This window comes from Urtica dioica, chromosome 3 (genome assembly GCF_054948205.1).
Source record: "Urtica dioica subsp. dioica isolate 48M chromosome 3, U.dioica_male_clone48M_v1_H2, whole genome shotgun sequence".
Classification (NCBI taxonomy): Eukaryota; Viridiplantae; Streptophyta; class Magnoliopsida; order Rosales; family Urticaceae; genus Urtica; species Urtica dioica.
Window position 1 is genome coordinate 5984300 of NC_142758.1, and position 27954 is coordinate 6012253.

Consider the following 27954-nt stretch of genomic DNA (forward strand, 5'->3'; position numbering starts at 1 on the left):
GTTTTTAAGACTTTTTCTTGATGTACTAATGTTGGGTATGGACTTTTTTTTTTCCAATTTCGTGACTGGTATGTCACGAAAACGTACCGTTTCGTGACTTGAAGACTTCATTTTTATGACATGAACGTCACGAAATCCCCATTTTTCATGACAGGAACGTCATGAAATCCCCATTTTTCGTGACAGGAACATCACGAAACCCCCATTTTTCGTGACATGAATGTCACAAAGTCCCCATTTTTCGTGACATGAACGTCACGAAGTGCACAATTTTCGTGACAGGAACGTCACGAGATCACTATTTTTCGTGACAGGAACATCACGAGATGCGTACCAATTAACCGAACTTATGATCTACTTCGCTCATTTGATCTTGTTTGGTCCTCATAAATTTCCTTCTAGACTCTTAAATGAGTTGTTTTGGGAGGACTACCAAAAAAATCCAACATTAAGGAGAAATTAGAGTTGAAAACGACATGTCGGACGACATGATGTTCAACCTCATTCACCTATGTTCATATGTTTAGAGTACTTTAAATTCCGTCCCTTTGAGATGATGAAATAAAATGAGACAAATGAATGTATGTCAACAACACTTCACGATACAAAACACATTAGTTCGTCAAGATGTTCTAGGTAAGTAGAACTCACTTGCCATTTATCCTTCTCATATTTTCTTGATATTCTAGGTAAGTAGAACGGCTGTCCATTTATTTTTCAAATTTTATCATTTTAATATTCATAGCAACCATTGATCCCCTACGACGGATTTAATGAAAAGAAGAAGAGATTTCTCATTAAATTCCATCAAAGGGAACAATTTCGTGACTGGTATGTCACGAAAACGTACCGTTTCGTGACTTGAAGACTTCATTTTCGTGACAGGAACGTCACGAAATCCCAATTTTTCGTGACAGGAACGTCACGAAATCCCAATTTTTCGTGACAGGAACGTCACGAAGTCCCCATTTTTCGTGACATGAACGTCACGAAGTGCAAAATTTTCATGACAGGAACGTCACGAGATCACTATTTTTCGTGACAGGTACGAATGATAAATATAAAAATTAAAAAAGAGGTATTTTACAATACCTCATTTTATTATTTTGTAGTTGTTTAACTTGAGTACAGTACGACCTTCGAACCCGTTACCTAGAGGAAGCCACATAGCAATCGTCTAGGCTATCGGGAGAGTCGTGATAGGTGGAGCACTAAATTTAAATTTATATAATTAAAAGCTGGAGTTCAGGTTAGACTCGTTATACTCATTGTTCGTGACAGGAACGTCACGAAATCTCACTTTCGTGACATTATATTAATTTTTTAATTTAATTTTTTTGTATGTAGAATAGAAAATAAAAAATTATTTCATTAAGGGTATTTTGGGGAGTTCAAATTATTTTTTTGTAAAAAATAAACGAAAAGGGTGATATTTGTAATATAATATTTTTTTAGGGGATAAATCTCGCATTTTGATTAAACACGAGGAATACTCTTGTAATTTTCCCTATTAATTTCAAACTTATTTTATTAAAATAATAAATATAATAAACATGTGTCTATTTTATTATTTTCGTGGAAATTAATTTAAAACTTATTTTATTAAAAATAATAAAAATGTGTCTACTTTTTTCGTGACAGAGAAGTAACGAAGTCCCCATTTTTCGTGACAGAGAAGTTACGAAATCCCAATTTTTCGTGACAGGAACGTCACGAGATCACTATTTTTCGTGACAGGAACGTCACGAAGTCCCCATGTTTCGTGACATGAACGTCACGAAGTCCCCATGTTTCGTGACAGGAACGTCACGAGATCACTATTTTTCGTGACAGGAACGACACGAAGTCCCCATTTTTCGTGACAGTAACGTCACGAGATGCGTACCAATTAAGTGACATCAAGAATCTATTTGGCGTTGTTATGAAATCATATGAATTGTATTTCATATAATCACATCCAAAAGAGTATAGAGTTACATATTTAATAATTTACTGGCCCCTATACGTACGTATAAAACATAGACCATGTCTTCGTGACGACCTTGTCACACAAATTCTACAAAGGAGAATTAAAAGTCACACCGCCATCACAAAGACATTCCAAAAGAATACACTTCACCCTATTTATAAGATTTGGATCATTAACCACTTCTCCTACTTTCAATTCTCTTCGTCTGACTCAACATTGTTTGCGATCTTTAATGCCCCGTACTTGTACAACTCGGTTGCCATCTTCTTTCTGTACATGGAAATATTGTCTTGATGCAAACTACTCACCGGAATCCCATGGATCATAAATTCGGCGGCCTTTACGCAAAACATGCCACAGTCTCCCCTGTTCATGGTTGCTTACTAGTATTAAATATACATCAAAATAGAACATGATAAACGATTATGAGAAGAGATCTTACCCATTGGATTGTTGTGGCATAGGCGCTATTACTATTTTAAATGGCTCCGAGTTGCCATCTCCCAGACCGACGACGCCCAACATAATGGGGATAAAATCCGCCATCATCCGTATGCTATCACGAACATTGCGTGCATACTTCGAGTCCATAGAGTCGTATATCGTTAGCGCTCTACGGCTTAGGGAAATTACGACAAGGAGCCAGTGGTCTGGCACATGGACAGGGACGTAGATAGTGTTAACATCTGCCCATGGAGTGTTTGCAAAACCTGTTTTTTTTCGGCAGTTATGTAGTCAAGCACAACTAAATGGTCCGTCCAATCAAACACGTCCTTGTTCTTCCATTTGGACCAAGCATCATGGCATCGGGTGAGCATTGGTAGAAAGTACGAGTTGGTTGTCGTAAACGGCTTTCGGACATTTCCATACTTCCCATTCTTTCTCAAGTAGTAGAAAATGACGTCCATATGCTGCAAAATAAAAAAATTCACAGAAATCAGTGACATATAAGTGTTCACTTCGTGATAATATTGTCACCAGATTCTTATCTTCATGTGGTGACAACAACACAGTTTCTGGTGACAATGTTGTCACGTACTAAATATTAACAACAACAAATAAATGCAGTTGACTATTGAGTATGTAGAATAACAAGCGAAATCCAAGTGAATTAATTCAGGTATCCAGGTTCAGAAATTCATTGTCACGACATATAGAATTTATTACATGAAGTTCAAAAAACCAAATAAAAAACAGGTCACAACAAAGCTAGAAAAACCATGGTTTTATCTATTTACATTCACACAAACAAAAAACAATCCGAAGTGCAGTGGTGTTTGTCATCCCTGGCTCTAAAAAACCTGGTTGAGCGGACATACCTCTCCCGTAAGCCACTCAACCGGGGTCCACAAAGAGTAAAACCACGTCTTCGATGTAATCTCAACCACCGTAAAATGGAACGAGGGAGATAAATCTTCTTCTGGTGACTTGTACTTCGGACGGCTGAAAAATCACAAGTATTAGATCTCATTTTTATTTAAAATTACCAGACAATATATGTAACAAGGAGAAAGATACTTACGCATTTTTGTGATTCGATTTAAGACCAACTTTAATCCATTTAGCCATTGCTGCAATATCTCCCACATAAATCTTGTCTTTAGGGTAGGAGAATGGATAGACTGACAGTGGCCGAAGTGGTCGTGTGAACCTCGTAAACACAGTCGGCACGGGTGTCGGTGTGAAGACCGCTGGCGCCCTCCTATGGCGAGTAGGCTTTTCATCTGATGATGAAATCATTATGAGCTTTCCAGGTATCTTCAACAACGAGGAACAGACCTCATCAGCCGCCTCTGGACGTGGCATAGGCGTTTTAGACTCCTGGGTCTCTTCGGCTCGGGTCTGGTCCTCGCCGGTTCGAGTCTGGTCCTCGCCGCCATCCGCGTGCGTTTGGTTCCTGTCTACTTCTTTTGGCCCTTCATCTTCAGGACCTCTCCCACCGTCTTCATCATCTTCAATATCATCTTTTTTCTTCTGAAGATCATCTTCTTTACATTTGCCTCCAATAGATGGTTGATCTTCATCATTTTTCTCGGCTTCTTCGTTGTTGTTCTCAAACTCATTTGATTTGTCCACAACTACTTCTTCATTACCCTTCTCCTCTTCTTTGTTCTTCTCATCTTCTTTGTCCTTCTCCTCTTCCTTGTTCTCTTCTTTGTCCTTCTCCTCTTCTTTGTCCTTCTCCTATTCCTTGTTCTCTTCTTCTTCTCCTTGTTTCTCTTCAACATCGATGTCGTTCATGGGAACTTCTGTCCCATCATTCCTGTGCCCTTCTTCTCTGTTCACATCTTCCATATTCTCTTCTTCCTTCTCCTTCACCTCTCTTCATATTTCTGGAGGTTGACAAAATCATCATCCTGAGAGACTTGTTGCTTGTCCACAACCTATTTCAAGGTTTATGAAATGGATCGCACTTCAGTGGAAAACTGCTTCTTCCACTCAAGAAACTCTATTCTGAAATGTTTCAGATCTTTTTCCATGGCGGACATGCCTATCTGCAATGTAAAAATAATTTTGTATGAGAATAGAATCATGAAATGAAGTATTTTCGTGACATACAAGTCACGAAATCAATTATATTCGTGACATACTTTCGTGACATAGATGTCACGAAATCACGTATACTCGTGCCATGAGAGTCACGAAATCAAATATTTTTTGTGACAATAATAATGTCACAAACATACTTACCCATTTCGTGACTGTTATGTCACCAAAATATTGGAATTCGTGACTTACATGTCACGAATATAATTGATTTCGTGACATATATGTCACGAATTTACTTGATTTCGTGACTTTACTGTCACGAATTTACTTTACTTAAGAAACCATTACCTCAATTGATGATGATGTTGTGGTAACAATGTCTTCTTTTTTCTTCTTCCCCCTCTTCTCAGAGGGGCTCACAACAGTCCTCGCAGTTTTCGCAGACTCTACCTCACCACCGATCGGCTTGAATTCGATCTGGAAGAGGTCCGAAGTTAATTAAATTTGCATGTTCTTATAAGTAAGAGATTAAAATTCAGTTAAATGTACATATTCTTATCAATCATATTCATACCTCTTGGAATCGAATCTTTTGTAGTTGGGACTCCAAGACCTTCCCTGATTTAGTAGCCCAACGCCTCATCAGCGGCGTTGCATCGGCAACGAGTATTGAGGCGAAGTCCAGCTCCACGAATCGTGTGATGCACTCGTAACCCCATATCTGGAGTGGGAGCACGAAACCCGGCAGGTGGAGTTTTGGGTTCTTACCCTCCTTGATGGTCTTGGGCTTGCTCACAAAGCCCACGATAGAACCTAGAAATAAGTTCCAGGCGACGTCTCCCCATGGGTAGTTGTTGAAAACAACCGGGTCATCCACCATCTTGATGTAGCTATCGCAGGGGAGGTTGACGGTCTTCTCGGCCGCCAAGAGAACATTGTACAGAAAGTGGAGGAGGAGTAGTCTCACCCTCCTCTCATCTGGCCATTCCTGGCTACTCTCAAGGATTGCACCAATGTTGGCATTTTTTCGGCAAAGAGCACCATTACAGAAGGTGACATTGTATAGCCCTCCCTCAACAACATTAGCGTACCGTGGTTGTTCTGCGTAGTTTTCGCTGAATCTTAACCCTGTGATCAGGGAAAAGTGCTCTTTGGTGAACTCGCGGGGTCTTCCACCAATCTCCATGACCAGATAATCGTTAGATGCACCGGCCTCATCATAATAACCAGATCTCAATACCAAATGACTTATTATTCTGGATGATTTTGTTATCAAGGGCATGTCTAGAAACTGCCCAAAACACGTCTTTTTGAATAAGTCTTTTTGGTTGGCGGTCATGCCGGTCTCCTTTTCGAAGTCGTCCAAGTTCCCATGGAAGTTGAACGAGTAGCCTGAGTCTATTTCATCTTCTTTTATCCTTCGTATGAAACCCTAAAAATTACAACATTAAACACATAAAGTTAAAACATTAAACACATATGATTTGGAACATTAAACACATAAACATTGTGGTTTTCGTGACAATTGTGTCACGAAATTTCTGGGTTTCGTGACTCTTGTGTCACGAAACTTCTGCGTTTCGTGATAATTGTGTCACGAAAGTTTTAGGGTTTCGTGACACCTATGTCACGAAATTTATGGGTTTCACTACAATTGTGTCACGAATTTTAGGGTATCGTGACATAGTTGTCACGATACCCAGAAATTCGTGATATAGTTGTCACGATACCCAGAAATTTCGTCACATAGGTGTCACGAAATCCAGATATTTCGTGACACAATTGTCACGGAAATCCATAAATTTCATGACACAATTATCACGATACCCAGAAATGTGTGACACAAAACAATTCACAGAACCTACATCTAATATGAGCAAGCCTAGAAAATCTAATTTTCTTACAAAATACACACATAATCCCCAATAACATAAAAAATGAACACTTTTGTCAAACTAACAGTTACATGAAACACACAATAAACATGCAAACCCATGAATCAACACAAAATCCACACATAATCAACACAAAATTAACATGCAAACCCAAAAGTTTTCATTTTTGTCACGAAATAAAAAATTTAAGCAACCAAAAAACTGAAACCACCAATTGCAAGTAAAAAAACTCACCTTGTGAGGTCTCTCGGATGTACAAGGGACGAGGAGTCAGAATTTCAAGGCGACTCAAGAACCACCTTCCTCTTCTTCTTCGGCGGCGCAATAACCTTCTTCCATTTCTTGGCCGGGGAGTTTTGCATTGGTGACTCCGAGCCAAAAGTCACGTGTGGACTCCGACGCGGGGATGCATGCGTCACTGGAGGTGGAGTTTCGGCCGATGATTGAGGAAGACTCCTCTTTTTAGGGTTAGGTTTTGGAACTTTTTTTGGGGGGGGGGGGGGGGGCGTTTGGTCGGCGACCTGTTCTTTTTCTTCATTTCTTGGGCGAAGAATGGACGAGAGTGACGAAATGAGTGAGATTATGGAGTTTGAAAAACAAATCGAGACGGTTTTTGGAGTGTTGGTTAAGGAAGTTGGACGGTTTTTTTTTCGCTCGCTCTCTCTCTCTCTTCTGGTTAAACTCGGTCAATGACGAAATGAAGAGGAAGGTGACGTGGAGGCAAGGTAAGTGAGGAAGGTGACGTTGAGGCAAGGTAAATGAAGAAATCCGGTCATCTTAGTTTTTAATATATAATTAATAAAATATACACATTTTTTATTTTTTAAAATAATTTTGTGTTAATTTTCATGAAAATAATAAAGTACACACATAAATAATTAATAAAATAGACACATTTTTTATTTTTATGAAATTAGTTCGATTTAATTTCCATGAAAATAATAAAGTGCACAAATAAATGATTAATAAAACAGACAAATTTTTTTATTTTTATGAAATTAGTTCAATTTAATTTCCATGAAAATAATAAAGTGCACAAATAAATGATTAATAAAACAGACAAATTTTTTTTATAACACATGTATTAGCGTTGTTAGTCCTCCAAATCAACTCATTTAACAGTCTAGAAGCAAGTTTATAAGGACAAAACGAGATCAAAAGAGCAAAAGAGAGCATGTTTCACGTAATTGAGTGGGAATTCGTGACATCTTTGTCACGAAAAAAAAAAAAAGAAATTCGTGACTTCTATGTAACGAAAAATAGGAATTTCGTGACTTCTACGTCACAAAATATTGGGATTTCGTGACTTATTTGTCACGAAAACTAAGGATTTCGTGACTTATCTGTCACGAAACAAAGCTCTTTAAGTCACGAAACAATACGTTTTCGTGACATACCAGTCACGAAATGGGATACTTTGATGGAATTTAACGACAAATCTCTCTTTTATTTTATTAAATACGTCTTAGGTGACCAATATTTGTTATAAATATAAAAATAAAAAATTTGAAAAAATACATAGTTAGTCAAGCTCTACTTACCTAGAAGATAATGAGGAACTAATGTGTCTTGTTTTGTGAAGTGTCGTTGACATACATTTGTCGTCTGAGTTATCATTTGTCACGAAAAATGGGAATTCGTTACCTTTATGCCACAAAAAGTTAGAATTTCGTGACTTCTATGTCACGAAAAATGGGGATTTCGTGACTTATCTGTCACGAAAAATGAGGATTGCGTGACTTTTCTGTCACGAAAAATGGGGATTTCGTGACTTTCATGTCACGAAAAATGGAGATTTCGTGAATATCCTGTCACGAAAAATTGAGATTTCATGACGTATCTATCACGAAACAAACTCTTCAAGCTACGAAACAGCACGTTTTCATGACATTTCAATCACGAAATTGGATACTTTGATGAAATTTAATGAGAAATCTCTCTTTTATTTCATTAAATACGTCTTAAGGGACCAATGATTGTTATAAATATAAAAATAAAAGAATTGAAAAAATACATGGTATGTCAAACTCTACTTACTTAGAAGATCATGATGAAATAATTGAAAAAATACATGGTAAGTCAAAATACATGTAGGCTAATGATATTTATTTTTGTCAAAACCTATGGTAATCAAACAGTTATACAGAACTATCCGAGTTTAGCTAGTTCTTTCGATAAAAAAACAAACAAAAAACCCGCAAGAGAGATCAATCAATGGCATGATATAGCACATTATAAAAATATGAAGCAACACAATATAGCTGTATACTACCCACACAACCTGACCTTGTTCCACCGGAAAACTTCCCCGTCGTCGAATTTGAGGGACAGAGGGTTAAATGGCTTGCAGTGCTGACCTTCCGACGAAGCATAAGCCGACACCGCAAACGCAGCGACGTTCAGCGCTCTCTCCAAGCTGTTCCCCTGAAGAAAAAAAACCCATAAACCAGTGTCTCTCCCGTTCAAAAGACATTCTTCTCATTAATATTAGAAAGCCGTGTTTTAGAGCGTGTACCGCTTTTCCATAGTGATAAGCGCGATCGAGAAGATAAGAGTATTCCATGTCTTCGCAGCATTTCTGGAGGGAGGAGATGGGCTCGTTGAAGAAGACGGGGAGGCAGAAAAAGATCGAAGAAGAAGAAGAAGAGGAGAAAAATGGTGGAGAGAGAGATGAAGTGAGATAGTCAGAGTAAAAGGAAAAAAATATATTAAATGAAATATAAGGAATTGTAATTAAAAAGTAAAAGTAAGGGTAAAATTGTAATTACATAATTCATTTTAAATTCATAAGTCCTATTTGTGACCTTTTGAAAAAAAAAGTCCAAAAAAGTCAAAACACTTTTTTTTACTCCTATTTAGGGCAATTTCCCTAATAAAAATGAGTGTTTCCAACATGTGAAGGCCCGGGATGTCGTTTGTCCAACATGTGAAGGCATTCTGACTCGGCATCCACAAGGCCGGTCTCAGCGCATAGGGCCGTTGCTTGACTCGGACTTTGCGAGCCCAATTTATCATTTTTTGAAATTTTGAGATCGATTTCTTTTTATCCCGTCAGAGCGTAGTTCCTTCAAAATGGTCATCCACCAAGCACACAAGACGTGAAAAGTCAACATCACTAACGAATTGTCGTCGGCCTCCTACATTACATTTGGAATAGAAATCATATCAAAATTATGATTATTTCAGTAGTTTTTTTACTGAAGACAACTCCAACCTTAACACTAAGTTTTGTGTTAAAATCACACTATTTTTGTGTATTTTTAACGCTAAATTTTTTTTTTTCAACTTCAATCACAACACTAAATTTCACGTTAAAAGTACAATTCTTCATTATTATATTATTAAAATCACTAAAATAGTACAATAAAATTGGTTTGGCAATGGAATTAGTAATCAACTAAAGCTAAAATAATATAAAACTATTCTTTTTGGATTCTTATCCTACACGACTAAAGCTAAAATAATATAAAACTATTCTTTTTGGATTCTTATCCTAACACAGAGATTGAGACCATATTGACACAAACAAACCATTTATCAACCAGCATTGACATAAATAAAATTTATGAACTAGAATTTCACGTCGAACCAATAAATATAGAAATAACTAGAAAAAAACAAAGCAAAAAAATGGGTTTCGGTTTGAGATAGAACCCATTAAGAATATATAATCCAATAAGTCTTTTACCCGTGATCAAAATCCTAACAAAAAAATTAAGAACTTCACAGCTATCAACGACATGACTTTTTCAATTTGAGATGTTAATTTATTTTCAAACGTTTAGAGTAAGATGAGATTTGGTGTAGGGTTTGAGACCAAATAGTTTAAATTTGGTGTGGGTTTCTGAGAGAGACGTTGTGGAAAAAGGCGTGTGAAATTTGAAAGAGAAATTTGTTTTTATTTTAAATAAATAAATAAGAGTAATTAATGTTATATTGCGTGTATAAAATTAATTCAAGGAAATTAACAAATCTCGATCTACTTAATTGATTTCAATTTCGTTAACTGTTTGTATATTTTTTTTAATTGAGATATGATGAAGCGTGGGCTACTTAGTATAATAATGAGAATGCAACAACAATGGTCATGTGAGACTTTTTACATTATTCATTGGATAAATTACAAGAATACCCCCTAAACTCAAGGGTCGGTAACGAACTGCCCCCTAAACTCGAAAAAGTCACAAAAAATCATCTGAACTCTCGTTCTGTTAAAGTATTGCCCATTCTGTCAAAAATATTCCGTTAAAATGAGCACATGACTCTCACGTGATTATTATTTGAAGAGAAAATTAATAATATTGTTTAAATAATTAAATAAACCATTTATTTATAAAAATCACAACCCTTTTTTTTTATCCCTTCTTCTTCTTCCTTCGATTTCTTCTTCTCTCTTTCTCCTTCTTGCGCGCGCCTTTAGCTTCACCGGCTTCAAGCCTCTTCGACAGCAAGTTTATAACGATTTCATCCGAAACCAACTTGCCCTGGTTTACGATCTCCGAAAGCTAGCAGATAAACAAAATTAGCAACAAAATTAGAACACACACGTATTGGATATGTGAGAGCTAATCAGAAACCAAAACAAAATCGCCTTTGTTGATTTCCAACCTCAAAAATTGATATGTTTTATTCATCAAAATCAATAATGTTCATATACAACAATCCTATCCAAAAGAACTAAACAAAAAATCAAACTTTCTTATCTAAACGTCACAATCACAGCCAATCCAAACTAAGCTCAGAAATCGAGCTTACAACGAGAGCTCAATTTACCCTAACTTTCTTATCTACGCAAATTCTGTCTGTAAATTTCACAATTGACAAACATTTATCATTAATCAGAAATAAAATTACATAATTCACGACTCCAATTGATCACGGATTAAGACGAAATAGAGAGCCTCGGACCGAATCGAACCTGGCGGGAGAGAGGACTAGTGGAAGCGAGCTCGTGGCGAACGAGATCGCCAGTGGCGATGTGAGGGATTCCGAGAAGATTGCAGATCCGACTTGCGTATGTTCCTTTTCTGACGTCGGGAACGCCGAGGAAAACCCACTGGACGTTCCTCTCCGACGGATCTCGGCGCGCGAGGCTGCTATTAGGGTTCAGAGCCGCCGAGGAAGAAGAGAACGAGCGAAGCGCCGATGAATTTAGGGTTTGCTTCGATAGGCGGGTAAGAGCCGCCATTGGAGTTGAATTGAAAGAAGCAAAGCATCCAATTTAATCACGTGAGAGTCATGTGCTCATTTTAACGGAATATTTTTTACAGAAGGGGCAATACTTTAACAGAACGAGAGTTCAGGTGATTTTTTGTGATTTTTTCGAGTTTAGGGGGCAGTTCGTTACCGACCCTTGAGTTCAGGGGGCATGATTGTAATTTATCCTTTTTTATTTCAGTTAATGACTAAATTGTAAAATTAACCAAACATACATATGGCCGTGATCATCCTAATTCAATACCTATATAGAATTTGTCATAACAAATTCAATACCTCATCTACATCGCCGTCCCAACAAATTTTAAAGTCGCTTTGTTCATCATTTTTCGAGTGATTTTGGACGTGACGATATCTAAAATGTATTGAGTAAATTTATTATTGTTAATGGTTGAAAATAGATCAACACTAAATATCATAGTGATTTAATCCAGGGTCGGACAATGTTACCTCACTAAGATCAAATTTGTATGAATTCATTCAACTCCAAGCTCCGTGTGAAGAATTTGTCGTTTGATTTGTGAGCTTGCTCCAACTTTGCTTGTGTGTTCATTAGAAACAAAGAACACTGAGTCATTGGGGTGAAGAGGCGGTGCCTCTGGCGCGCTCTCCGACGCTCACATTAATGTGATTGTGTTGGGCGTTTATGAATTCTCAAGAGTAGACTCAGTGAGAAGTAATTTTACCAAAGCTTCGAGTGTGTAAAAAATTGTTACCCCTCCCCCTCGCGGAGAAGGGGTAATCATAGAGTTGGAGAGGCCATGGGAGACCCCTTGAGCTTGCCTTGGGCAGCAAGGGCACGCCTGGGCTTCAGATGGCTGAGTCGTGGATCGGCCACTGGCCGAGGGCTGCCCCGGTTATGGATCAGCCATTAGGTGTGAGCCGGCTCGGCTGTGGCTCGATCTCTGGCCGAGGGCCGACTTACTTGTGGCTCGGCCTCTGGCCGAGGACTGGCCCGACCGTGGCCCGACTCCTTGGCCGACAGTTGGACCGACTGTGGCTTGGGCTTGGCCTCTGGCCGAGGATCGGCCCGGCTATGGCCCGGCTCCTTGACCGAGAGCTGGCCCGACTTTGGCTCTGCTCCTCGGTCGAGAGCTGACCTGGGTATGGCTCGACCTTTGGTTGATGATCGGCCCGGCTTCTTGGCCGAGAGCTATCCAGACTGTGCCTTGGCTCCTTAACTGAGAGCCGGCCTTGCTATGGCTCGGCTCCTTGGTCGAGGGCTGGCCTGACTTTGGCTCGGCCTCTAATTGAAGACCAGCCTAGCCGTTGCAAGGCTTCTTCGCCGAGAGCTGGTCTGGTTGCGTCTCGACTACTCGGACTCGGGTCAGGGGCCCTTCCTTGCCTTTTGGCTTTAGTTTGGTCGAGCATTATGGATTTATTTTAACCTTAGCTTGGCGGGATTTTTTTCCGTTCTTTTTGTCGATTTAATCTAGTTGCGGGTCATATGTCTCGCTTTTTTTAAAACTGAGAATGACCGCATAACAATTATTTTTTCATATAAAGTTTGATAACAAATTTCGAAGTGTTATGTGTTTAAAGAGCTAAGATTTAACATTGTTTTAATGACTTTCAAAAAACAAAACTATCCGAATACTTGAAATTAACAATAAGTAATGTGTCATATACGGACATCTGCGACTGATTGAGGTCAGGATCAGCCAGGTGTGGCCACTTGGAGTCGACTACGGTTGATTGCGGTCAATGAACAACGCATACGATACCGCAGTTGACGATAGATATGCAAGACAAGATGAGCAAACCCTTGATTTTCATCTCTCTAACTCAAAAACAATAAATTATAACTTAGAAATATAAAATCCAACAACATATATTTAAATTTGAGAAGTTTTAATTTGAAAAAAGACATTTTAGTAACACATATAATTTTTTTGCAATATTTAACATATAATTAGACTCAACTCCTATTATAAAATTCATTTTATATAAAAAAAAATTGTTGATGTGGTTTTATCGCACAACATTTGCGACGTGCATTCCACGGAGAGGTCCGGTTCAACACACCGTGAGTGGGAGATCTCCTTCTTTGGCTCATTGGAACTAAAAATGTCAAGGGTTAGGAACTGTGAGACATCTTCTTCCAAGGCTCTTCGGGTTGGCGATCAAAGCAACTTCTTGCGGTCACAAAGGGATCAAGGCAGATGAGGACAATCCCGAAATAACCAAGATCATCTTAGTTCCTTATGAAAGTGGTCCTAGGTAGTGGTGGACGTCCAAGTTAGCTCCTCCCTTGCTCTTTTTCCTAGATCAAGTGATGAAATAAGATAATAATAAGATGTTCATATATGTGTGGAGTGAGTAGCTTGTGAATATGAGTTCTACAAGCCCCTAGACACTCCTAAAAGGTTGATAAATAGATATTTGTGACACCATAATGTATGAATAGACAAGTAGGAGAATGATGTGTAGAGAGTGATTTTCCTCCAAATCTAGAGAGAAGAGAAGGAAAATGTCACTCTTTTAGTGATGCTTGTGGTGTTCTTGAGTGTTGTGAAGTGAAAAATAGGGGTTTTTTTTTTTTTTTTTTGTGGTTGTGTAGGTGAAGGATAAAGATGAGTGGGAAAAGATGGAAATATGTAGGAAATGATGAAGATATGTGGGGAATGGTGATGATTTGGGGTGAATTTGGTGGCGAGATTGTTCTTGAAGTGATGAAAGAAAATAGAAATGATAGCGTTTGTGGTGGAATGAGAGAAAGATGATGATTTTGAGTGTTAATATGATGTAAGAGATGAGAGAGGTGGTTGAGAGAGAATTTATGTAGAGTTTTGGTATAAAAAATTGGGTCTCTCTTTCATGTGGTGAAAGATAGGATTTTATAGAGTTTTTGAGATGTAAGGGTGTGTTGTGTTGCCCTAGATGCGTAATGGGACCCATTAAAGCAGAAAAATGAGGTTGGGAAGCCTTTGGCACAAGCCTTGGCTGCGTGGCACCAAGAGGCAAGGGAATCCGGGCCGACAAGAGAATCATAGCGAGGCATGGCACACGACGAGAGGTATGGTAAAGCTCACAACGAGGGTGTTGCGCTTCGGTTTCGCTGTTCGTGGCACGTGTCTTTTTGCTTTTTTGGAAAGTCATTTTCTGGTGTCAAAAAATATTTTGGAGTATGGAATAGTGTCACGTCATATTTGGCGTGACACCAAACTCATTTAATATCCTACACCATAATGGCGTGAGATATAACGTACGGCTGGAGCATCAAATATACGATATTCCCATCATATAGCGTACGGGTGGAGATGGCCTTAACGATAAGATAAAAAATTAAATGCTAACAAAATGGGAGCAAAATATTACTAACCATGTAATAGTTTCAATAGAAACCTATAAACTATATAATAGGAAAGGAGACCCCGAATTACAAAAATACGTACACGTAAAATAGAATTTAGGAAAATTGATCCCGTAGATTGTTGAGAAGAGCTTTCCGACCAGGGAACAAGAGCGATGGATTTGCAGCCTTGTTACTCCCATGATGCTCTTCTTTCTTCACATTCTCTTGTGTTTCTCCGTTTAAGTCTTTCGTCCTCCTCTTCACCCTCGCCCTCTCTCTCCTCTCCGCCCTCTTCCCTTCTCCCCTCTCTCTCTCCTCATTCTCCCTCGGAATCCTTCCTTCCTTCTCCGCCGCCTTCTCGCCTCGCCTCGGAATCCTGCCGCTCCGGGAAGTCCCCAGCATGTCAAAGTCAACCCTCCGCCACCCCTCGGCGTCGTCGTTGTCCCACTGAAACCGATCGCTCAGCTCCGCCAGCGCCGACGAAGCCGAGGAGACTCGGTGGTGGTCTCCGGCGAGGAGGGCGCGGGCGAGCTCCCACTCGGTCCGGTCGCGGTAGATGGGGTCTCGGAGGACGTGGTCGGCGAGGTGGGCCCACCGGAGGGAGTCTCCGGCGCGGAGGTTCTGCGAGACCCACCGCAGGTAGTTTGGTGGGAGGGTGCCCAGGAGCTTTCCCTTGTGCTTCCCGAAGTCTATGGGCGTGTCACGTGGCAGAAGCGATGAGCATTTCAGCCGGTTCGGCGGAGTTTGAAACTGTGTGACCCAAAACCCGCTCTTCATCCCTGAAATTAGGAAAGGAAACACGAAGCCCACTTACACCACCACCATTTTGTACTTGTAATGTGAGGATAAGATATTTTCTGAGACCTTATCAATGACGTCATCATGCCATTCTACAGACGTCACTGTCAAACGATGCGACATTGGAGAGTTGAAAATATGAGCACATTAAAATCAACAATAGGTATATTTTGTTTTTTGCTGCTTGTATAGAGTTTTGATATGTTTCGTTTTTCAGTCCAATGAAACATTAAAATTAATACAAAAATTATTGAGCATAATCTTAGATTTGCAAATGACACGTGTGAACTTTACTTTATCAAAATTCCTCCCCGTCTTCTCCCTTGGATATGAATCATACTCGTGAGCATACGCAAACTTGTGTGTGTGTATATAATGTATCCGTATATATATGTATATAGATTTGCATGGGTGCATGTTTTTAGGCATCATATCGATGAACTAGTACTCTGATGCGACTGATGTTCCCATGAAGCCCTCAAAAGGCTCATGAAGTGCGGGTAAAAGCTCAGTTTGATCCTCTCAACCAAGCAAAGTCTTCCAACGCCTTTTGAGCGCTTCACACGCCTCGTGACAAGGTACAGCTTGAAGCCTTATGTTCCCATCATTGATACTTTCTGTTGCCAGCCCAAGCCTCAGCAGCGTATCGACTGCTTTATCGACCGGCATTTCGACCTGCATGAGGTTAATTAATGCTTTAAACTGGCTCCAATATGCCGTATGTACTGTGCATATATATACATATATATATGTATGTATAGACACAAACACCGTGCACGAGTCTATGACAATATTTCTACCTTTACTTTGAAAGCATCGTAGATGAACCTCTCGCATTTGTCCCCAACACTTGGATGACAACCCTGCATCTGTAATTGATTAATCATTGCTAATTATAAAGAAGTATGCTTACTTACACCCTTACAAAATGATCAAGATTCTACATTGTTGTAGACAAGAAAAGAAATCTGTTATTAAAAAAATAAAAATAAAAAAGTTTCTAAAGACAGAAATATTATGCATTGAAGTTTCAAGGTCTAGCCACGTTCCATAGTGAAACATGAATATTGGCCATTGGGGTGATAAACATTTTTTTTCTTCGTCTTAATGGGTTGTGACCACTAAAGCCAAAGAGAGCTTTTAGATATGGCAAACAAGAAGCTCAATTAATCATGTAGATGATTGAAGAGCCATTTCTTCGGCTTACTTTCCTTGATAGTTTTTTTTACCCCAAAATGAGGCAAGGAGATGAAATTTATTGCATCAATGTTACCAAGCGATAACTCAGATTAGAGGTGTGCAGAAAATTAGAAGCAGACCTTGTCCGCCATTTTGAGCAGCACTGCATATGCTAGAATGGCTTCCTTATACTGCATATAATATTACAGGAAAAAAAATATATAAATGGCATGATGAACCAAGAAGCAAATTACCTGCTATATCTTAACATGTAGCTTTTCAACGTTAAAAAAGAATCCAAAACAAGTCATTTTTGCTCAAGTAGGATTGAGTTGCTTTCTGATAAAACTACGTTTACTTTTCATTAGAAAAGAATCCAAAACAATTCATCTGCTCAAGCAGGATAGAGTTGCTTTCTGATAAAACTACGTATACTTTTCACCATTTAAGAAAAAATATAATTATGTTAAATCTTCAAAGAAACATCTAAACATTTCTTCACATATTCATCATTCAGGTAGAACTTTCAGGAAGCTAATTGGTCTCATCACTTAGTCAGCACTGATAATTTATCAGTATCTAATTTTGTCGAAACTTAGTGTCTAATTAAAAGGTTAATAACAATGCAACCCCAAAAAAACTTTAAACTAAATTATATAAAAAAAAAAAAAAAATAGGGGCAATTAGGCAAGTAGCTCATTAGTCCACTCTCCTTTTAAAAAATAGTTCAAGTTTCATTTTATTAAGAAAATAGCTTTATTAAATTAATTGTTCAGTTAATTAAATTAAATGTTAAATTATGTTCAGTTAATTTAATTAACTTAGGGCTGGTGGGCTGTTTTCTTAATAAAATAAAACTTAGGCTAAATCCTTAAAAGGAGGTTAAGGGCTAGTTGCAACAAATACTTGAAAAAAACATAACTAACATAAAAAGAATGGAGAAGCTTCTTACTTGTTGCTGTTCAGAAGCATCCAAGATAAAGTGTACGGCTCCAAAACCACTTGCTAAGGTCTTTTCATAGAGAGTCCTGTTCACCAATAGCTGAAGAAGAAATCTTAGTTTAGAGCTTAACCATTTTTTTCTTGAAATCACCAACAGATCTATATGGAGGGACAGAGAGAGAGATAAATGTTTTCGACTATGTTCCTAGATGGAAATCAAAATCATCTCTTATATAGCGTTGGAGAACAAAGTTGTCTCACTTGATATCTATCCCACGTCTGCTTGTAACCGAGAGCAACTCGAGACGCGAATATTATAAGTGCAGTAACGGCAACTACATCAAGGACTATGGCCGACCTGGAATGAAATGGCACAAAATTGTCAAGTTTCTGGAAAATAGACTAAAAGAAATCAGTGCATAATCATTGGTAGGTACTGCAGAGAGCAAAATTTACTCAGAAGTTTATACAGCTAAGGGCGTTATGACAAAATTTACACTATCCATGTATACTATATATTGCTCAATCAAAAACTTGAATTATACAGCAACAAAACACATGTAGAGCTGTGTTTCGCTGCAAATATAAGATATTTAAATAGGATATACCATTTTGCAGCCATGCAAACGAAACATATTCATGTTTTCTTAGCCTTTATCCATTTCAAGATATATCCTTTACAAATTTATCCTGCTCAAAGACTCGAAAAGGATGAAACCTAACAAGCTTGAGGAATTACCCAAAACACATGCACCCTATAACCTTGAAAACCTATTAAAAATGCCAAACAAAATACCATTGACCTGAGAATTTACTACTATGTGAGTAAAGAGGTGGTAACATCCATTTGAAAGAAAAAAGAAACATACGGAGAGGATGAGACATTTTCAAATTTGTAGTTTATGGCGTATGCCAAAAGCCCTACTATACTTGCAATATCCAAGCGTACCTACAAGTTAATAAGATGTGGTCAAAGTGCTATTTTTTCAAAGAATAACAGCAATTAAATATTGCATCCCATTTCCAATTGGCACTGAAACATGGAACTTCTAGCTCAGTTCTTTTTATGGGGAATGCTAGCGCAAGAACAAAAAATACATTGAGACCAAATTTGTAATGAGGAACATCACAGTACTTTCAATGTAATCTGGTAATTTCTCTTTGGAACATCACAGGATATACTACATTTTCTGAGTGACTCATAGGTGCAAAGAAGAATATTATCAAACTTGTTTTTCCCTAGTTTGCAATACATTTGTGAATTCTTCTTTAGCCCACAATACAACATAATTATCTCAGAGTTCCAAATACTATACTATAATGTATAAGAAAATCTCCATACCGTGTCTATAATCCGGAAAGACAACTTTTTGTGGGGAAAGACAACCTGTAGAATAGTATTTCCGTGGAAAATCATAGATAAACATTACAAATAATCAATATATAGCCGAAAACATTCTATTATGTAAACATATAACTTGAAGTCGTAAGGCTTACTGGTAAATCTGGAATAGGAATCAGCTCATATATCTTTAATTGTAAAGAGGGAATGTCACTTTTGTTTTCAGCATCCCTTTCATCCGCTTCATTGGTGTAAAGCAAAATCAACTCTTCAAAGGCTGGCTCCTAATTGATTATGATGCCACACGTCACATTAGAGTGGCTTCTGCCAAAAAAAACTCACTAACAAAATAACTTTTGAAAAATTAATGTCAGAATTAATCTCCATAAAACAAGTGTGAGAAAGGAAGGAAACCATTTCTAATCAATTTTGCCGGCACACATAAGCTAAAAAGCTACACAGTTTTTTTTCAGTTGATAGTTTCTGTCTAGTTTTTAAATTGGGAAAGTAAACATTTTTCGAAATTCTTCATGCTACATGATATACCTGAAAAAAGGGCAAAACAAGACAAAACAAAAACTAAACGGTGACAGCATCATAATTTTCAGCATAATTATTGCAAACAACGTCTCATGTAATACACAAATTGAAATTCATGCATTCACGTAGTTGAAACTGATATAACAGGAACTGTGCTTGAGGCTTACCTGGAGGATTGATTGCGAGAGAAAAATGGATACTGAAGTTTTGAACTTTTTCCAGATGTCATTTCCACAGTTTTTAGTCGAAGCGGGTCTCCAAATATCACCAAGAGTTATCCTCGATAAGAGAATGGGCCTAGAACAAGAATTTTATTATTAAATACACATCTTTAAGTGTGTATTCATGCATATTTTACTACCATATGAAATGAAACCTAGCCCTCAAGATATTGGTTCAACGGTATGGAAACGTGCTTGTGATTCTGAGTGATACATAGTCAAATCTTGGGAGCTGAAAGGAAATTTGTTCTCTTCGAACATTGCGATAGGCAGCGTGGGGTTATATACATGAAACACAGAAAAAGTCATTTTATAACCAAAGTAAACCCACCTCCAACTTCCCTACTACACGCTTCTCCATTTCTAAGATTTTCACCGTTTATTTACGCTATTCACAATGTCAATTAACTATGACGAAAGAAACTGTGAATCGTGCAAACATATTATTGAGGTTTAAGCTGAGATGTATAGATATTTGCGAATCTTATATCGCAAGTTAGTTGTGTACCCTCGGTGCATTTCAATCCTAGTAGGAAGCTCAAATTCTACTTCTAGTGAGATGGATATAAGCCAAACATAACAGATTGAATTGCATACTCTGTAGCTTCCAAGTATTTCTTTACGGCTATATAAATATATTTTTTTTCTTTAAAAAGAAATCCAAGAAATAAAAAAAAAAAAAAAAAAAGAGTAGGAGTTCTTTTGGTTCTTTAATGAAGATGCTTCGTTTGACCTTTCTTTCTTTTGAAAGGAAACGGAGAATTTTTATTTAGAAACGGCAAAGCCAAGAAAATACAAGAGCCTGCCGTCGGAGTTTTTTGTTTGTTTGTTTGTTTGTTTGTTTTTGGAAAGGCAATATTTCTTTTGTCGTAGTGAATGCTTTGGGAAGAGTAAGACATACAAGTCAGCTCCCAAACTGAAAATTCTACCTTCTTTTTGGGGTTTATGGTGGGAGAGATATAAGAAGCCATTTACATTTAACAAAGTCAATAGCCGTCAGGGCATTGCTTCGCTGTAAGGCGCAATGACACAAGTCCAAATCCGGAACAAAAATTTATTGTCTCCTGGAACCTGGTATTCACTACGTGGGTGACAAAAAAAAAATACAGTAAAGACAACTAGGACGGCTTTTTGGAGATCGCCAACTATGATGTAGCTCTATGCCACTTTCTAATGTTTCTGGATTTAAGTATTGTGTATTATGTACCCCTTTGTACTTTTTTTTTTAAATAACAAATTATCCTTTAAAAAAACACTTGGAAGAAGGAGAAGAAAAAAAGGGATAAAAGTAAAGGGTACTGGCACAAACCTCTGATAAGGTTCGGAAGCATGACCATCACCATCGAGCTCAAATGGCGTTTCAGGTATGGGAGAAATGATTCCAGCCCAAGTAAGCAACTTCCTTATAAGCCTTCCACGGGGACCAACAGGTGACAGAAGTCCTTCATAACGAGAAACAGCCCTTTGAGCTGCGAGCCATATTGGAAGATCCTTATCTGAAAGTTCGTCTGCTCCTAGCACCTCATCTGACGTTTCTCTGTTTTGTTGAAACGATTGCTGAAAGAGAGCTAGCTCCTTAAGCCAAAGCTTGTACTGTTTCATCCAATCTTGTCCTTCCGCAACTTGCAGTGTGTCTCTAAAAGCCTATTGAAAAAGATAAATAAGCCGCTATGAATTCAATGTCACGTGCCATTAAGGGCCAAAACACTAATCCTTATATCAAATTGTTCTATAGTTTTTCCTGTCTCGTAGAATATCATGGACTATAAAAGGTTGTCAATTTAGTTATTCAATAGTTGAATAAAGCAGATGATTAATTTAAATATGCTCTATAGAGAAAGGAAGAACCTCCATCATCCAACTACCAAGTTTTCCCAACGGTTTCGATACGACGAAGAAGATCCCTAATAGAAGCTTGGACTGCAAGTAATCCAGTTTTTCAACGAAAAGAAGGCCCTTTTGTCTCTCCGTGGCATATCCCCGCCTTTACAATGAAAATTAAACCTTACGTGAGCCTGTCAATAAACTGCGTTTGCTAGTTATCTTGGAAATGCCATTTGAGCACTATTAATCTGCATCTAAGTCACTATTGTTCGAGAAGAAAGTAGAAATGTATAATCCATGTTTTCTGTGCCCTCAAAAAAAAAGAAGAAGACGAGAGAAATATCATACAAACTACAAAGCAATTGTGTTAGCTACAAATAGAATCACCTGAAAATTATTGCATTTGATTCAGATGCCCTCTTCCAATCAACGTAAATCGGCAAATTAAGTAGGTAATCAGTGTTCAGTGCAGATGTAAGCATCAAATCCCTTGCTGATAATTCCTCAAACTGAGCGTTGCTAAGTAGTTGCATGAAGGCACGCTGAAAACGAGTGGCCACAGCAACTCTATCCCAAAAAATGTATATTAATAATAATAAAATATTTTACTTTTTATTTTTCAGTCCGAGTCATTTGTTCCCAAGGCTGAAGAATCATGTTCTAGTTGTATTATTTATCTCCCATGGGAATCTTTAGTAAGGTTTGAACAACCCATTCCTTTTTCTTTTTTAATTCTTCCCCGCCTACAAAGCTTATTTCAACTCTCAAGAATTGAACCAGCGACTTAGTTAAAGAATCACACTTAAGAAATCCGTGTGGGTTACCATTCAAGAAGCTATGACATAACGTGATTTCTCTTCTCAAGCTAGTTCAAACCTTAACAGCAAAATTGATAGTCGCTATAAATGAATTTAACAATCAGCCTAAAACTTGACAATCACATTGCAGTACTATTTGTTCCAAAATCGATTTAAGGTATGTAGTTTTATTTCTGCATTTAATATTTTTTGTGGCTGAGAATCAAGTTTTGTTTAGGTTATAAAACATTACAACTGTAAGGAGTCCAAGCACAGTTTAGTCTACAATACCTTTTCACTTCTTTGGGCGAAGAAGACGAAGAAGGCAAGAAATTCCTCAAATTCAAAACGTAGTTGAACGCAAATGGGTCTTCGATATCATCATCACCCCTACCAGTACCTTCAATGATTGTCTCAACGCCGTTAACGTCATCGAAATCCGACTCTTCTTGAGCTTTCTGCTGGAAATAATCAGATCGCATTTCTTCCAAAATGCTCTTGTGCTCAGCGTGAAGAATAGTGTCCAAACTCCTTCACGTAGTTTCAAAACTAAGATAAATGAACATTGCTCTTCTCGCTTTCTTTTGCCAAACGAAAATTCAATAAGTGAAGAGTTTCTAGAACAACATACGAAGAAAGGATGAGGAAGTCTTCGACATCTTTATCGCCTCGAAAGATGTCTGAAACAATGGCGTTGAGAAGGTCGGACTTGGAAACCGGGATGTACTTTTGTCTCGGGACTCGTACATTCGATATCGCTTCCTCTTCTTCTTCTTCTTCTTGTGGTCTTTGAATGTCGTTTTCGTTCTCGGTTTTGGCCTCCGAGTTGAGAGATCGAACGACGTCGTTTTGGAACGTCAGAGGCGGAGGAATAGCTGCCGCTTGACAACGGCATTGAAGCGTCGCCGAATTCGGAGGTGGAATGAGAGATCGCCGGCGATATGACGTTACGCGTGTCGTCACCAGAGTAGAAGAAGAAGAAGAAGATGAAGCCAACATTTCTCAGAATTTACACCGAAAGGGAGAAAATAGATAAGAGTAAGGCAGTGAAGCTGAGAATACAACCAACCAACTCAGTTTGGTCCTCATTCGTAACCATTTTCGTTCAGTCTATTACATCTCTGGCTTGGATTTCTTCTGTTTTTTTTTTTTTTTTTTAGAAAGAATTGCATGGCCGTGAATATTCGGATTTTTAGGTTGCTTAATTAGTTACGGATCCTCTGTCTACGAATTGTGTCGCCCCTCCCTGTCCTCGAATGATACGCTGACACATCACTGACTCTTTTTTAATTGTATTGCGATTGCCTTTCCTTGTTTGTTACAAAGTTTTTTTTTTTTTGAGGGGTTGTTACAAAGTTTAAATTCGGGGGAAACCGGCAGAAAACCGATCCGAGATCCGTTTTTTTTTTTTTTTAGTTCTGGTCTCATAATGAGTAAAACAGGAGTTTTTCATCAAATTCGGACGGGGAATCTGACCGGATTTCGGTTCGTAAATTTTGGTCCGGTTCAGTCTATTTTTTTTTAAAGCTAGGCTATAAAATCCAAAAAATTTCATTTTTGATGGAAAGTTACCCTAAAAATTTTCGTCTCGCTCAAGTGTTTTTTCACGAGGAATCTGTCTAGGTTATGGCGCTCCAAAGGCCAAATTTCACGTCATCTCGGCGGAAAACTCCTCTTGGTTGAGGTATTTTCCCAGGTCACGAAACTTTACTAATTTTTTTATGATTTTGAGTTTTTATTTGAAATTTCTTGTTAATTTATGATTATTAAATTTAAATTCATAGTTTTTAACATAATTCTAGTGTTTATTATGAGTTTATGTTCATTTTTTCTAATTTTGTTTGTTTAATCCGAAAATAGGTTGATATTAGTGGGTTTTTTTCTTGTTAGTTTTTTATGATTAAGTTTAAAGTCATATTTTTTAACTTGATTATTGTTTTATTCCGAATTTGTGTTGAATTATTTTCAATTTTTTTAGATCCGGAAATATGTTAGATTTGATGATTGTTAGTTGAATTTAGTTTTGATGATTGTTAGTCTAATTTAGTTTAGAAATTTGATTATTGTCACTTTAATTTCTTAATTTGTAGTTTAGAAGAATGTGCCCCTCGATCCAGCTAGGAGGTATTGTACGCCTATTGCCGGAAAAAATAATGCGCACCGTTGTATTTTTTGCGGTCACATTATTGGAGGCGCGGTGTCACCCGAGTGAAAAACCACCTTGGCAAATATAGACGCGACGAAGAGTGTGAAATTCTGTTATAAAGTCTCTCCTGAATTATAGGAAGAGATGCGAGCTTTAATTCTTGGCAATGTAAAAAAAATGAAGCAGAAACATTATTTGGACGCAACGATTCGCAAGACATTGAATAAAGGAGTTGACGATTCAGACGATGAAGAAGACAGCTAAGCCTAATTACGATCAATGATGAAGAGGTCACGACAAGAGGCGGCTCGGACATAATGGGAGGGCCGGACGCAATCGGGTCCCGGTAGTGGTTCGGGTCCAAAATCTCCACCTGCTGTTTCATCGTTATATAAGTCTTCGAGTGCTAAGCAAAAACAAATTGACGAGATGGTGGAGCCGAAGAAGAAGACATGGCTCGGAAAATCTATAACCAAATTCTTCGTTCATCAGCATGTGCTGGCGAGCAAGGCGAACTCTCATGAGTTCAAAAACATGATTACGACTGCTCAAGATCTAGGTAATCCTCAATTCCTCATCACTTAATGTATTTTCATATTGCCGCTTGTATTTTTGAAATGTTAATGTGATGCTCATCTATATTAAAGGTCTTAATGTTCTTATACCATCACCGTATGAAATTCATAACAAGTACCTCGATTTTGAGGTTGCAAATGCGGAGAACTACGTGGAAGACCAAAAGAAGCGGTGAGAAAAGTATGGATGCACCGTACTGACTGATGGTTAGACGGGACCAACCAGGCTGAGTATCATCAACATCATGGTTTATTGCACTGGTGCAGCGGTGTTCTTAAGGTCCATTGATGCATCCAAGAAAGTGAAGGCATGGGAGTACATATATGGAATATTGAAGGACGTGGTCAAAGAAGTCGAAAAACACAATATCGTCCAAGTCGTGACCGATAATGGATCGAACTACAAGAGTGCTGATTTGAAATTGTCCCGACGTTATAATGTGTTCCGGACACCTTGCGCCGCACATTGTATAGATCTTATGTTTGGAGATATTGGGAAGAGAGTTAGTGTTAAGGGGACTATCAGAGCAGCAAAGGATGCGACAAAGTTCATCTACAACCATAGCAATATGTGTCCAATTTACGGGCACATCCCAAGTGAAATTGTCCGTCCTAGGGCAACAAGATTTGAAACAAATTATCTCGCTCTTAGAAGTCTCCGAGAGAAAAGAGCTGCGTTGAGGACGATGTTCACTAGTCAATTGTGGGTTGGGACAACAGCAAACTGAGCTGAACACCTACATGTAAATCCATCACCGAGACTTTTCTGAACTACAGGTTTTGGCAATTTGTCGACGAGGTGTGTGCCATATTCGAGCCTATGTACACCACTCTTCCATTAGTGGAAATTGAGGTGCATCCGATGATAGGATTACTGTACTACGTCTTCCATGAGATGAAGAAGAAGTTAGAAGCGATGAATGGGAAAAATGGGTCGTCGACATCGTGGAGCATAGGTGGAGTAGTCAGATGTTGTTGTCAATGGTGCCCACAAGAAGAGTTGTAATCTTTATTTTGTACATTTGATGTAATAAAGTCTCATGAAGACTCTTGCTTGTAATTGCCTGTTCATTCATTAATAAACTTGAAACGTTCATTCATTCTTTCTTTGTTTGAAGCTTTATGATAAAACCTTAGTCTTTTAGTCCATAAACAAACTTAACAACTTACGAAGAGACAAATGTAGATTTGCATGAACAAACTCTTCGTAGTTTGCTTAAAACGATATATTCGCAATCTTAGGGTCAAAGGACTATTGACCTCAGTATGATTGTTAGAAGAATCTATGATGTCTGGTTATGAGGCATTGAGAGTTGGAGACTCTATAGTTCTTCTAGGTATCTTCCGAAGGTACTGAATTGACCAGTGCACTTCTAGAGACAAGATAAGAACAAACCATTTAACCTCTTATGTCTCGAAGTCACTATGTATGATATGCATCATGCTTACCTTAATCCTGAAATGAGACATGTCATTTCACACCTTAGTATTCTCATTTGAGAAAGTCAGAGTTCGGACTCACTATGTGATTCCGAACAGGGCCTATTGGTGAAGTACTAAGTTGTGAGTATGTCATGAGTAACTTTGTGAAGTTCTCATAGATATGGAATTCATGTACAAGATTGCTGAAATGCAATGCATGTCACCTCATGCTTTGTTCCTTGGAGTGTGAATAAATGAACTGGCCAGTGTCCAAATTGAGTCCTGACTCTTTTGGATGAAACAATGTGACTTGTTAGCTCCTCGTCAATACATTGTTTCTAACTTATTCACAAGCGACAAAGGAGTTGAGGAAATAACAGCTAGAAGGGTAAAATGGTAATTTAGTAAATCCCGACTAGCTGATGACATTCATGAAGGGTAAACATAGATAATATTCAGTGGATCCGCTCATCATAATTAGGTTGAATTCTTGAGTAGAAAATAAATTCATTTGAACCGAGAGAGAGATTTTCAGTGTCAGCTCTTTAGTGGAGTCAGTTGGCATTAAGCTAAACTTGGAAAAGGTTTGTGAACTTTTGAGTCCAAGTGTTTAGCTCAAGCTTTGTTCATTTGGGTCCATGAGGTCACTGTCACGAATCACATCGATAGGAATAGTTAAACTTGAAGCTAAGTCAAAACGAGAACGAAAATAGTCAAAAGGGTATTTTTGTCTTTTGAGACAAAAGATGAAATGAATGTCAATAAATTTTTTGACAAGTTCATTTGATGACTTAATGTCACTCGGCCATGACTTGATCATTGGGCCTCGTGAATTAATTTCATTTCATAAGAGTTTTATTGAAAATTCTTAATGGGCCTTTTTCATGTTCTCATGAATAAATGAAGAAGCTTCTAGAAGCTCCTTCTAGAGACATGTTGGGCGCCTACCCTATAGAGAAATAGGAGAGTTTATTTTGTGCATGAATGTATTTAGATACTTGCCAAAAGAAAAAGAGGAAACAAATTTGCATAAGGATGCATAAGGAACTTCGGCCATGTTGAGAGAAAAGGCAAGCCATGAACAAAATTGGAAACAAATCAAGGCTTCTAGAAGCCCTTGTTGGCCGAGTGTCTCAATAGGGAAAAGAGGAAATTGGCTCATGAATATGTGATATTCTATAGAAGAGGAAACTACCTTATTGAAGGTGAGACCTCTCCTATAAATAGGAGCCTCATTTCCTCACATTTCATTCATCCAAGTTTAAGAGATTTGAGAGACTCTCTCTCTAGAACTTTGGCCGA

General features: G+C 38.1%; 3 protein-coding genes across 4 annotated transcripts; 1 reads left to right on the forward strand and 2 right to left on the reverse strand.

The window, feature by feature from the left end:
• Positions 1 to 14830: 14830 nt before the first annotated feature.
• On the reverse strand, positions 14831 to 15683 carry LOC149402231 (golgin family A protein). The gene has a single exon (XM_089609300.1). The coding sequence runs from the start codon at positions 15641 to 15643 to the stop codon at positions 14981 to 14983; it is 663 nt and encodes a 220-aa protein (XP_089465426.1). The 5' UTR covers positions 15644 to 15683; the 3' UTR covers positions 14831 to 14980.
• Positions 15684 to 15791: 108 nt separating this feature from the next.
• Positions 15792 to 23667, reverse strand: LOC149402232 (DUF3754 family protein, putative (DUF3754)). 2 transcript variants are annotated; one of them, XM_089609298.1, is made up of 14 exons: positions 23141 to 23667; positions 22801 to 23040; positions 22100 to 22279; positions 21737 to 21872; positions 21198 to 21532; positions 19835 to 19964; positions 19283 to 19411; positions 19128 to 19172; positions 18655 to 18734; positions 18047 to 18143; positions 17796 to 17885; positions 16984 to 17034; positions 16465 to 16527; positions 15792 to 16339 (listed from the first exon to the last, which is right to left on the reverse strand). In XM_089609298.1, exons 1-14 carry the CDS (start codon positions 23506 to 23508, stop codon positions 16187 to 16189), a joined length of 2097 nt encoding a protein of 698 aa, XP_089465424.1. In that variant the 5' UTR covers positions 23509 to 23667; the 3' UTR covers positions 15792 to 16186. The 2 variants fall into 2 exon arrangements, with proteins under 2 accessions (XP_089465424.1, XP_089465425.1); XM_089609299.1 differs by lacking the exon at positions 16984 to 17034.
• A 1417-nt stretch (positions 23668 to 25084) lies between these two features.
• LOC149402233 (uncharacterized) lies at positions 25085 to 25958 on the forward strand. The gene is made up of 3 exons (XM_089608278.1): positions 25085 to 25214; positions 25303 to 25402; positions 25457 to 25958. Exons 1-3 carry the CDS (start codon positions 25085 to 25087, stop codon positions 25956 to 25958), a joined length of 732 nt encoding a protein of 243 aa, XP_089464404.1.
• Positions 25959 to 27954: the final 1996 nt, after the last annotated feature.

Coding starts and splice junctions, on each gene's coding strand:
- LOC149402232 (XM_089609298.1), bottom strand. CDS start 23,508: ATGTTGGCTTCATCTTCTTCTTCTTCTTCTACTCTGGTGACGACACGC. Junction 19,965..21,197: donor GCTTCCGAACCTTATCAGAG/GTTTGTGCCAGT, acceptor TTCTTGTTCTAG/GCCCATTCTCTTATCGAGGA. Junction 16,340..16,464: donor ACGATGCTTTCAAAGTAAAG/GTAGAAATATTG, acceptor AACCTCATGCAG/GTCGAAATGCCGGTCGATAA.
- LOC149402233 (XM_089608278.1), top strand. CDS start 25,085: ATGGTGGAGCCGAAGAAGAAGACATGGCTCGGAAAATCTATAACCAAA. Junction 25,215..25,302: donor TACGACTGCTCAAGATCTAG/GTAATCCTCAAT, acceptor TCTATATTAAAG/GTCTTAATGTTCTTATACCA. Junction 25,403..25,456: donor GTGGAAGACCAAAAGAAGCG/GTGAGAAAAGTA, acceptor GGGACCAACCAG/GCTGAGTATCATCAACATCA.
- LOC149402231 (XM_089609300.1), bottom strand. CDS start 15,643: ATGAAGAGCGGGTTTTGGGTCACACAGTTTCAAACTCCGCCGAACCGG.